Source organism: Dicentrarchus labrax, unplaced genomic scaffold, assembly GCF_905237075.1.
Source record: "Dicentrarchus labrax unplaced genomic scaffold, dlabrax2021, whole genome shotgun sequence".
Classification (NCBI taxonomy): domain Eukaryota; kingdom Metazoa; phylum Chordata; class Actinopteri; family Moronidae; genus Dicentrarchus; species Dicentrarchus labrax.
In genome coordinates, this window is record NW_026136713.1 from 2,793,428 (window position 1) to 2,805,733 (window position 12,306).

General features: G+C 40.5%; 2 protein-coding genes across 5 annotated transcripts; one reads left to right on the forward strand and one right to left on the reverse strand.

Annotated features, from left to right (window-relative positions):
* Positions 1-997: 997 nt before the first annotated feature.
* Positions 998-2,004, reverse strand: LOC127375270 (uncharacterized). The gene is made up of 2 exons (XM_051421291.1): positions 1,624-2,004; positions 998-1,373 (listed from the first exon to the last, which is right to left on the reverse strand). Exons 1-2 carry the CDS (start codon positions 1,949-1,951, stop codon positions 1,069-1,071), a joined length of 633 nt encoding a protein of 210 aa, XP_051277251.1. The 5' UTR covers positions 1,952-2,004; the 3' UTR covers positions 998-1,068.
* A 698-nt stretch (positions 2,005-2,702) lies between these two features.
* LOC127375264 (uncharacterized) lies at positions 2,703-9,045 on the forward strand. Of its 4 annotated transcripts, none has more exons than XR_007887341.1 (11): positions 2,703-4,358; positions 4,743-4,823; positions 5,064-5,442; positions 5,657-5,758; positions 6,466-6,698; positions 6,811-6,977; positions 7,100-7,193; positions 7,309-7,642; positions 7,744-7,861; positions 7,996-8,172; positions 8,260-9,045. XR_007887341.1 is itself a non-coding variant. In XM_051421283.1 (5 exons), coding segments are annotated over exons 1-5 (834 nt in total). In that variant the 5' UTR covers positions 6,989-7,191; the 3' UTR covers positions 8,463-9,045. The 4 variants fall into 4 exon arrangements, 1 of the variants encoding a protein (XP_051277243.1); XR_007887340.1 differs by having other exon boundaries at positions 5,064-5,428; XR_007887342.1 differs by lacking the exon at positions 6,811-6,977 and having other exon boundaries at positions 5,064-5,428.
* Positions 9,046-12,306: the final 3,261 nt, after the last annotated feature.

The following is a 12,306-nucleotide window of genomic DNA, read 5'->3' on the forward strand; positions in this document are numbered from 1 at the left end:
TTTAGGCTTCCAGCCTACTTCATAGTCAACACACATCCGGCCCATATGCCAGGGGAGCACTGGTTAGCTTTAACACTGGAAATGAACAATGGAGCTACCTTTTTTGATTCTTATGGTTTTTCACCAGTCACTGATCACTACCCCTCAAGTATCTTACAGTTTTTGGAAAAACGTTCTGAAAACATCATGGGCTCTATCTTGCACGCAATTGACTTTGTACACTGGCGCTTGTATAATTCCTATTTTGCACTCGACGCACATTGGAATTTTCCCTCCACCGACGCACGTCCTTAAATTAGGGAATGAACTCGCGCTCTGGTGGGGCGGTTCAGCGAAAAGAGGAGGCGTGTTCCGGCGCAAACGTTCCCTGGTGCTATTTTGCTGTTTCAGAAAACAATTCCGCCACAGACCAGGAAAAACCTAGTCTAAAATCAGTGGCGCTTATTCAGATGCTATTTTAAGGGCACAGACTTGAGGGGATGCACCTGAGAGGCAGCAGCAACATCGCCACCCGGTCAAGACGGGCATTAATACTTTGCTGCATCCCGGACAGCTCCCACTCCAGCATGTCAAAACCGGTTTGCTGCAGGAACGGGTGGGCCTCCGGCATGTAGTGTGTCTGGATCCTCTGCACCTTAGTGTTTGCGCTGCTCCCTCCTCAGCTAGCCCGTGCGCACTGCTCCCGAGGCCAGGGTCTTCTTCCTGCGGAGCTGCCTTACATTGTTTTGATTTATTGTATGGCTGTGTTTCATTTATTTCATGTCAATAATGTCACTTCTCTGTATTTTACAGCCCTGGCGAGAACGTCAGTCTCCTCGGCTGTGAACCGCTCCTGGCGTGCGCCTGGCAAATCCGCTGTAATAATAGCAATCTTCCATGGAACAAGCGCGCCTGCTTTTAAAGGGAATGTGAGATGACGCTCTGATTGGTTTATTGCACGTTATGCCCAAACCACACCTATGACTAATGTAACTACTTCAGACCAACCCATTTTAGATTTGCGCCGGGTGCAAGAGTCATTTATCTCGCCGGCATAATAGCAACAGCGCCCGAGATCCGCCCACAAAGCTACTTGCGTTTTGCGTTTGATACTTGCGTTTTAGATTGGCAAGATAGGGCCCAATGTGTATATATACACATTTTATTTATTTCCAAACGTACCTTCAAATAGTCTTCTGGCTGCGTTACCGCTTTGAGGTTGACACAGTGATCTTCCTCGGACACTAGATGGTGTTTCTCGGGAACCACGAGAGGTGTGCGGGGTGCTGGTGACACAGACCGGCTTGGAAGAGTCTGGGGTCTCGGGGTTGCTAACAGGTAGCGGGGTGGAGGTACTGCATGGACCTCAGCCACTGTTGTGACAGCTCGGTGGCCTGTTGAGGTATTTCATAACAAACATGTTTTGTTAACCTGTTTCTACACATGCCTGTGTGAATACATTGTGTATGCAACCCATAAGAATACGAGACATCATCACGGGGGGATGACGCTACAGACACGGTAACGTAATGATTGATTCATTTGAACGCTGGAGCGGCAAGGTTCAACAACCACCCCTTAGATGACTTAAAGCTCAAAAACACACAAAAAGGCTTCAAATAGTAAAACATTAGAAGTTCTCACCCGGCACGTCTGGTGATCCGTTGGCTTCAGGATCCGGGGTCCGCTGTTGGTTTTGCTGGCGCTCGCACCTCTGCAGCGGGGCCTCTGGAGAAGGATTCACGACAGCTGTAGGAGCCTGATCCACACAACCGGGGCTGAGGCTGTCTCTCCTCTTTTTCTGTACCGGTGTTGCAGGGGCTGCAGCAGGGGTACCCTCTTCACAAATACCCCCAATTTCCCCGTGAAACACACTAGGATGTTGTCTTTTCTGTGGTGTTTTCGACCGCGTCGGCAGAGATTCAACACCGGTCCTCAGGTCTTCTTCAACGCAAGGCTTGATTTTCGGCATCTTGAATGGATTTTAAGGCATTTCCATCCCAACTGTCCTCCAGACCGTCACCCAAATCTGTAAGTAGATTTTCACCGTTCAAATTAGCGTGTTTTTTAAAAATAGAATTAAAAAAATAAAATTTAAATAAAACAAAATGTACCTAACACAGTCTGTGTGGGTACGTAACCCGCATCTGCTACTAATTAAAAAGACAAACCAGTTAATAAAAAGGAGGGATGGGGTGAATGGGGCTAAGACATCTGTAATTACAATCTATTAACTATTAGACCTTTTAAAAACCCCTCACTTCAGAGTTTGGTAAAACATGTTTTTCACATTATCCACATTTTTGATCGATTTGTGTGTGTGTGTGTGTGTGTGTGTGTGTGTGTGTGTGTGTGCGTGTGCGTGCGTTTGTGTGTGTGTGTGCGTGCAGTTGTGTGTGTGTGTGTGTGTGTGTGTGTGTGTGTGTTTGTGTGTGTGTGTGTGTGTGTGTGTGTGAAAAAGTAGTCTTGTAAAGGCTACTTTTGTTTTGAAAAATCAACCCGCTGTGGACTGCTGAGTAGTCGTCTATCTGGTCAGCCCTGAGTGAGTACTCCCTCTCACTTATCATCGTACCATATAAGAACAAAGTATTTTTAAAAGTTTTAAAGTAACAAATGGGAGAGGTAGGAAGGGGGCATTGTGAACTGGTGGTGAACTCTTTGCTGACTCTGTACTTGTAGGGGGTAGGAAGGGGGCATTGTGAACTGGTGGTGAACTCTTTGGGCTGAGACATCTTGAAGTGTCAGATTTTGATCCATCGATTTGACCGAAGTGTCAGATTTTGATTGATCGATTTTGACCTTTTTGACCTGGCACAAGGGCAGGGGGCGTGGTACTTGTCACTTTAGAGTTTGAGAAGTTGTGCATAGATCCATCTCTCTCTAGGCTCATTAATTTTTCCCTCTGTACCGCAGTGTAAAATGTTCGTATCTTTATAAACAAAGATTTGCATTCAAAAGTGCGCCATCAAACGAAATGCGCGATTCACAACGTCATGGTATGCGACGGGCGTTCCTGGCGGCAGTTGCAGTTTTCCTTCTGAGGTAAGAGCATGCGTGCATGGTTAAGAGAGTAAAAAGAAAAAAATAGGACTAAAATCTGCGCCACAAAAACTGATAGAATCAGCCCAAATGTAGCTGGTAGCCCATTTAGAACTGTAGAGTATCATTCATTTGACTGATTTATTTAAGGCACTGTCATAAATGTGCAGAGACGTATTTTAGCCAGCTAGTAGGTCTACAGGATGAAAAAGGCTGCGTCTTTAAATTTCAACTTTATTTTGGTGTAATTTTATTAGAAGAGCTTTGCATAAAACTATAATGACCGTTGCCATGAACAAGAAACACCTTTCATAAATGTTTTCGATCAGATTATGATGTAATCTTTAATGTGGTGTGCGATGCCTACCTGGCATTAATGACTGAGAGGTGCTTTGATGGACATGAAGCATTTAGACAGCCTACCCAAAAGTCTACCACACTATTTTCCACTCCTACAACATGTATACCTACCGTGGTTGATCATAGACAGTATACATATAATGATTATAATCTCTGTACATTAGCAACATGTATGCAGAATAAAAATTGTTGAAATAAATACGGTTCTGTCTGAAAAATCACAAAAAAATAGGCTTTAATCATTGTTTCCACAATTTTAGGTTAAATTATTACAAGTTGTAGCCTAGGCCTACTTAAATCTAGAAGTGATATGCTACCACCAGAAGTTCAACAAAGTGATCACTGAGGGGCAAGTAATGACTGGAGGCTGTGATTATTTTGCACAGTGACCTAGCATAGACCTAGCCTACATATACCTTCAAATGAAATGGTACCTTTTATCTGTCAATTATGATAATAAAATCTGTACTGTATCTCATCCAGGTTTGAGTTCCCAATTTTGCTCTCTCTTTTCTCAACAGATCCTGCAAATTTGTCATCCTACCAACCCTTTCCTGTTTTATTGAAAACAAAACAACCCAAAGGCAGCTTTTAGAGCCACGTCTTTCTTGTTAACCTGTCCTTGCTGTGTTTTACCTGTTAGCCGTTCTCTCCCTCTCTCTCACTCACTCTAACACTCTCTCTCTATCACAGTCCCTGTCCTTACCTTTGTGTTTGTCTTATTTGTCCAACTTTCTGTTGTCTGTCTATCTGTCTGTTTGTCTTCATCATGAGCGATTCAGAGCTCTAGGATCTGCTCGAGAGTGCAGATAACCTGGCTGCAAATCTCAGCAATGACCTGCAAGGGGTGGATGACTTGCTTGGTGAGCTCCAGAAAGAGCAAGCTACTGCACCTCTGCCAACAATAAGGTGGAAGAAGAGGGACAGCGATGGCAACGTAATCCGAAGGCCACACTCAAGCAGGCGTCAGTCTAACCAGGGTCAGTATTGTTTTCGCATTCATGATATTTTAAAGATCCTGATTTTCGTTTATACCAAACCAAGGAAAACATAAAGCTTTTAATGTATTATATTATATATTATATATTGTTCTTGGCAAGACTGCCTTTCAAATAGTTTGTTGTGATTGCGTTGCCAGTATTTTAATTTACTGTCAGTGTCTGTACAGTTCAATACATGTCCACATTATGATGTGTGGGAAGAAAATCCACTTGTCCCTTCCACATAGTCTCCTCTAGATAAATGTTTGATGGTGAGGATTTCATAATTTACTCTGTTAACTGGGCTATCATGTGCAAGTAGTGCTGGGACAAGTAGACAATTTTAATGCTGTGAATAATTGTTTGTTTTTTATTCTGGTACAGCTGGCTGCCGTCAGAAGACTCATCCTCCTGTAGATGCTCCTGACACTAACTCTGAGGTGGTCTTTGCTCCAGAGGCTATTGGTATGTACTTTACGTTGCTTCCAGTTGCCCAAAGCATTATGTTCAGATATTTTTACTTGTATCTGCAGTGTATGTAATACATAGTTAAGATGTAAACTCTATCTTTGTATTTGAAATTCAGTATATCAAAATTATGAAAAAAAAGTTATGCCTTTAACAGCCACTACATCAGTACACTGTAAAATAGAAAAATATTAGTGCTTTTGAATATGTTTTTTTTTTTTTTTACCATTTTAACAGAGTTACAAGAACTCCAGCATTCATTGTGTGATGCCACAGGAGATGAGATGGAAGCACCATCTCCAAGAGCTCCTCTGGCTTCATCAAACTGGAGCACCAGCAAAAATATATTTTCAGAAAGCTGGAGGGCAGCAAGACCACAGTGGCACTAGAAAATGTAGAAGGCCACATCTGCCAACAGTGTTCGAGCAATTCCGCTGTTGTTCGTTGCTGTGATTGCCGTCCACGCCGCTTCTTCTGTGCCAAATGTGATGTCAGCATGCACACCAGACACCCCCTCCACAACAGAGATGGCAGTACTTCGGGATTCTTCCAGCCATTACCCCCAACAACTTATGTCCTGAATAAGGCCCTTTCCCCCTGTGGTAATTTCTGGTTTGTGAGTGTACAAAATATATTTTCTTGCTGGACTGAAAATTTTAGCTTCTTCATGTTCACTTTAATACTTATCAGCATTGTGCTTCATATTCTTCAAGTCTTCTTTAATTTTCAACAGTAAAGTTCAGTCTTTTTTAGTCAGAAATCTGTCACTTTACAATGTTGTATATCCCAGTCGATACAAATGATTCTTTATCCACATTATCTTTTTTCAGTGCGTTATGTACCTGTGGAGATCCCTGAAAAAATATGTGGTTGTCCAACAGACTCATTGAGGATCAAACCAGGAAAGGCTGTGGCTGTGATCACAGTGAATGGTAAGAATGTGAAGAACATTTGTCCTGTTTGAAAAGTTTGTTCTTAATAATATCTATCCCATCTCACAAACTCCCGGGTGTTTGTAATGGCTTTGTATGATATCTTAACATGAGTACTGAGTAAGGCATTAAGACAGTGACGTCAGCACAACAAGTAAATGTTTCGAAAACACTTTGATTCTAGAAAGGACACAACATTTCAATATCCCCTGAGGAATACCAAATTTGCCAGACGGCTTCCTTTTTTTGCTACATCGATTGCATTTCAAAAAAATTAAATATCATTTGAAAGTTTTACTTTCCGTGATTTGATTCTAAAAGTGAAGAGTGAATTCCAGATTCATCATACATAATGAATTTAAAATATACATACAGTACTTTTCATAACGTTGACATTTCTGTATGATAAATTATTCTTTTGACTGGTCTTATGTAATATTCTAATATATTGAGGTACTAGATTTTTGATTCCTATGACCTGTTGTACTCATCTAAATTAAAACAGAAGAAGGCTTGGCGTTTTCCATGATTTTTTTTTTTTAGATGCATGTGTATTGTTTGTCCTGCCCAGCCCCCAGCCTCATATGGATGTGCATAACATCACATTTTTTGTATTGAGAAATGCATAACATATTCTAAAAAAAAACATTTATATAATTAAGTGTGTGAAAATTTACATTATAGTGTTTTTTTTTGTTTTTTTCAAGGACGACATGAGCTCAGCATGCCAGAGTTGGCTTGCAGTGCATGCAAAGCCACGTGGACTGCTGAAGTTGAGGATGTTCTAAAGAGTTACTACTGGCCAGCTACCCTTCACTTTGCCACAATCTATGCCACAGATGTTTTCTTCTCATTTGAAGAAATTAAAATGTCTGCACCTGGACTGTCCTGTCAGGCATTTTTAAAAATGCTCGATCAGCGAGCTGTCCGCTTTGGCCGTGTGAGTATTGAAGTTATTTGTCGTTTTTGACCAGTTTGTATTGTGCATTGAAAAGCTGTGTCCTTCTATTTTAGTTTTTAAATATTAGATCAAGATGTCCTTTTTGTGATAGACTGGGAAAATCTCAGGCGATAGCTTCATCAAAAGCTTCTTCGAGTGGGAGGCTGTGAGATATGAGGTGGACAGCCTCCGCAAGGCCTGTTGAGCGTGCAGCCCGGTCATGCTTGCAGTTTCCATGGATGGAAACCGCAAGCATGACCGTTTTAAAAACGCAGCAAGGTACAATAAAATATTCATGATGTCACAGTGTTTGAACTAATAACAAAAAATAAGTCTCTTAATGTCTACCAATTAACCTTAGAATTCGAGATATCATAAACTGTCCCTTTTGTTTTATTTAGATCTGAGGAGCAGGCCATTTTTGATAACCTCTTCATAGCAAAGGATGAAGACGTAACACAATTTGTCAACTACATTCACAGAACGACAAAACATGTAATATTGCAGATTATAATTACATATCCAAGAATACAATAATCTCCTATTAAAGAGTATTGATATGAACTGTAAGTCTCTAGACCATTTTCATCAATCAATTTTAATATTGTAGGTCTCTGGAAGAGCTGTTTGTGGTGGGGAATGGTCGGCGGCTCGAGAGACGTCCCAAAAATCAGCCAGCAAACTGGACGAGGAGGGACTGGAGCTGGCTGTGTGTCGGCATGGAGTCCTCCTCTGTGCCCTCAACATGTACAGGGGAGAAATGTTTGCCTATCCCCTTTTTCTACAGGAGAAGCTGGTCTACATTCTTTTGCATGGATGTAGCCTGCAAGTATTCGCCATACCTGGAGAAAATCATTAGAAGCTGCCCTGAGTTTAAACATCTGCTGGAAATGAAGCCCTTCCTCTCGGTGTTTCATGCAAAAGCCCATGATTTTAAATGTGAAGTAAGTAATCATCACCATATGACAGAATAACTTTATGTGAAAACCTTAACGTCAACATTGACAAATTATAACATGCCTTGTTTTTTAATATATTTTAACAGATCAAATGGAGTGGAGCATTTCTGGAGGGGGCTGGGTTAACGCTTGGGGAGGAGGTGGAACAAGTGAATGCCTTCCTCTCTAGGATAGCAGTTACGACAAAGCATATGTCAAAAGCAGGTGAGTTGGCCACATAGTATGAACTTTGGTTCAGGAAATAGGCAAAATAGTGATAACATCATATTTTCTGTTGTAGGGCGTACAGACATGTTAACACTCATGGCCATGAAATTCTTGTCATAAATGCTTCACAGACTCTGTCGACCTCAGAATGAAGAGGAGAGTTTTTGACAGTGTCATGGCGGAACGAAGACATCGGGAAGAAAAAACTATCCTTTTGTCAGAGATGAACCGCCACTGGAGGTCCTTAACAGTTTGTGGGGATTCCTTAAAAGAGCTGTCTTCTCTGATTACTAGGACAACAATGCAAGGTATGTTTTTTGATTTGACATCACATGAATGTACACATCAATGACTGATGATAAAGTCACTAATACTGGCTTGGTTTTATGTTCAAGAGTCACCATGGGCTTTGACTGAAGACGGGATGAAAGGTCTGCAGAGCATCGCCAAACAGAAGCTGCATCGTGTCAGAGAAATTATGGCTTTTGCGAGACACTGCTACCTTCAAGTTTTGACTGGAGCAGAGAACTTCCTTCAAAGCTTTTCAGAGGAATATTCTGACAGCAACTCTGCCTCTGACCTTGAGGATCTGAAGTGAACGCTGCAGGGAACAGGACGTGAATATGAGAAGGCAGTTATTCCTAGGTTGGAGTGAGCTGCTCCTCCTAAAGGTTCCCCGAGCTCACTCCAACCCTTCTCATATAGTGCCCCTAACTCATGGAATGTTCTGCAGAGCAACTTAAAAATGACTGCTCTTCCTACTTTTGGTTTATTTAAATCTATGATTTCTGAATTTTACACATCTGACTGAACTGTTTTAGCTGAATTCATTGTTCATTTAGTATTTATTTCATCTTATTTTTATTCTTGCTCTTTTTTTCGTATTGTATATACTTTCTAGATATATTTTATCATATTTTTTATCCTATTTTATTTCTGTGTTCTCGGTTCATTATATGTTATCCTTGTAATTGTGTTTATTGTGTCGTCACTGTAAATGAGGGAAACCGCTGTCTTTCGAGTGAAAATAAAGGTTATTGAATGTAAGGCACATCTTTCTCTTTTAAAAACTTTTTCGAAAATGTGCATTTAATTCATAAATTCCTCCTTACTTTGTGTATGTAGTAAGTCATTCAATTGGTTGTTTATGACATTAAAGCATTTATTGTCATTTTATTTCGTTTTAGTTACTACTATGAAAGTCTTTCTAACAAATACCAATAAAGTTCACTATCAACATTGTTGTTATTATCATAAAAAAGCCTCAAATAATTCATACTTTCCTTGGTTAAAATAGATACATATGTGAACTACATTAATACAATAACCATTTTATGCCACTGCATGCTGTGTGTAGATTAATATGACGATGACACCTTCAGATATTACTTTTAAAAACCTTAGGCTACAGGCTGGCTGTTTTGACTGATAGAGGCACACAGAGGTTCATGGCACATTGCACAAGCATCAAATAGTCTAGATTTTGCTTGGTTATAATACATACGTGTAGTAATTGAATAGTGAGATTGCGCTGCTCGACGCAGCCGACACTAGACGCCCGTGGTCGCAACCATACATAGGAAGTGAATGAAAGCCGGCCGCTACTGTCGCTTGTGATGCTTTTGCAACAAATTGCAGTTGCACTGTGCTACACCGGTTCATTCTGAAACGACATGTAATCAAACTACCCTCTGCACTTACACTTTATAGAAACAAAAAATAAATCGGGGTCGAAATCCATAAAGTTCTGATTTTAAAACGTTTCTCAATCCGTCCTTGAACGCACCAGTTCTTTTGGACAAACAAAGCAGCTGCAAACACGTCTAAAAAAAGCACTTATATATATTTTTTTTTTTTTACAACCTGAATCTCCCTATAATATGAACAAAATATGTTCAGATTATACTTTCTCTCTTGAAAAACGGGCAAAACCCTAACCCTAAGCCGGAAAATCAATCAAAAAACTACAAACGTTTGGAAAATACAATACACTTAAGTCCGCGGCGCCATGTTTTTGTAGTTCTAAAGTGTTTTCCCTATTATGTGAAAATGTGTCAGGGAACTTTGCAAGTTTATTATATGCTTTAGGGACTGGGGAGCACATTTATTTGGTCAGATTTCATTTTTACTATTGTTAATTGGGTGAAATCATGTTTTAACCCTACCCAGTAGCGCCCCCTGTTGGCTTGACGAAGGCCATGATAGAAGAAGTCAAGAGCTTTCCAAAAATGTTTTCCCCCTGTTTGTATCACATTGTGTTGCTTTTCTGTAAGCCTTTAAAAGTGCCTTAGGTTCAAGGTTCAAAGGGCATTCCTGAGGAGCAGAAACCACCTAGAATGTTCACAGTGGTATATCTGTGCTCTGCAGATCAAGACCTTTCCAACGATGTCTTCACTGTCATCCTACGAAAAAGTAGGATGACATTTTCATCTTTCTCACTGCCAAGGCACTTTGATGTGTACTTTCTCACAGCCTATATAGAGCCAAGATGGATAAAATCACTAAAACATATTTTAAGGGATATTTAGTGGCAAAATGTGTCCAACATATTGATGGTGACCTTATCCTTAGTCATGCTTTTCAATTTGGAGCAGTTTAGACCCCATTTACCCCTTAAACTACTTCATGTTTCATATAAATATTTCCATATTACTTAGTATGACCATTTATAGCCATTGTGTCCCCTTCCCCAGGGCTGACAGGATTGCCCTGGATGAACCAATAGTATATAATATGGTAATGCAAAATACATACATTTATAACATAAAGATGAAAATAAACTGAACAGGACAGAACTAAATATTATTACATTTGTATATGTTGAGCTGGCTCCCACGTGTCCTCCCAGTCCTTGCCACTGCCAGGAAATTTAAGAGAAAACACATATTAACAGGAAATAAAGCTTAAAAGATGACCTTCATTCTGACATAAATTTTTTTTTTACAATTTGCTTATTAAACATGTCTTACATATTAGTTTGTCATGCTATAATACATCTTAAAAGCAATTTAAGTGTTTGTGTGCACTTATGCCAGTGTCAAACTAGACAATCTTTTTGTGTGTTCCAATGGTCACTGTGTCAAACGATTATAGAGAGATGGAATCGGGCCATGGGGGCTGAGAGACTGAGATCAGGAAAGAGTTGCTACTACACAAGTGTAAATAGACATTGGCGTTATGCAGTATGTATGTTGTTGTCTTGTGCTCCAAAAATATAAAAACAACAAATAAGAAAAGACCATCCTCCCGTTTGTCAAAAACCAATTGGACCCCCTGCAATTAGCCTACAGGGAAAAAAGGGGCACAGAGGACACTGTCGCCTGCCTACTGCATCTTGTCCTCCAGCACCTAGACTCCTCAGGCAATCTCGCCAGGATCCTCTTTGTCAGCTTCAACTCAGCTTTTAACACCATCCAAAGGAAACTACATCACCTCAACACTCCACCCATCCTGATCCATCTCCTGCACAACTTCCTCTCAGACAGACGGGAAGGTGTTCAGGTTGGCACAACAACATCACCTGCACTCATCACCAAACTCAGAGCCCCTCAGGGCTGTGTGCTAAGCCTTTTCCTCTACACCCTGTACACCAATAACTGCACCAGCCCCTCTCCCACCACCACCAACCTCAAATACTCTGACGACACTGCCATCCTCACTCTCCTATCGGACAATAACTCTTGTAGCCCGGTGTAAATGTACAGGGGTTGAAACAAGTTCATTTGTAATACAAATAATTATTTCAATTATTTAATTAAATAATTTAGTAATGCAAGTAAGCTGACAGTAATTTTGATTAAAAGCAGTGATAGATGAAATGTTAACCAAGAAATTAACATAAATTCATAATAAAGTAGAGTATAAATAGTTAATCAAGTAAGTACCTAAAATTGTTCTATATAGTAGCTGAAGAAAAGTGTGTGGTAAACCAAACGTGAATATTCAGATTTGTGTCATTGGTTCATGCTGTTCAGCATGTGAGCGAAAAGGGGGCGGGAAGAGAAAAAAGCGACAACAAGAGAGACGGAAGACTCGACGAGAAGGAGAGAAGAGAACAGAGAGAGAAATGTGGAGCAAAGTAAAGTTAAGAAGTAATGACGTTTTGGTAGATAACTTGCTGAATGTTTAAGTAACATAAGAAGCTGTAGCTGAGGACAGTAACATGCATTTTTTTCCTAATCACAGTGGATTAGGGCGCTTGAGTTTTGCAAGAGTGACTGTGCTAACTAAGCTAAAGCAAGCGAGCTGCTAGCCAAGAGGAAGCCATTGCTGAACGGGAAGGACTGTTTCGCGCTTCCTGAGGAGGACTTTGCATTTGCTGCCGTTGGTTTTCATCTCCATCTCTTCATGAACTGTTTCTCCAGGACTTATTCCAGACCGTGAGTTGGATTTTCTGTGTGACTGTTAATTGCCACTGAGGATAAAGATTTGCCTGCCACACC

Excerpts from the sequence above, each read along its gene's own strand:
- LOC127375270 (XM_051421291.1), bottom strand. The coding sequence starts at position 1,951 with ATGCCGAAAATCAAGCCTTGCGTTGAAGAAGACCTGAGGACCGGTGTT. Across the intron at positions 1,374-1,623 it reads CGGATCACCAGACGTGCCGG|GCCACCGAGCTGTCACAACA; the intron begins GTGAGAACTTCT and ends ATACCTCAACAG.
- LOC127375264 (XM_051421283.1), top strand. Across the intron at positions 7,643-7,743 it reads CCCATGATTTTAAATGTGAA|ATCAAATGGAGTGGAGCATT; the intron begins GTAAGTAATCAT and ends ATATTTTAACAG. Across the intron at positions 7,862-7,995 it reads AAAGCATATGTCAAAAGCAG|ACTCTGTCGACCTCAGAATG; the intron begins GTGAGTTGGCCA and ends AATGCTTCACAG.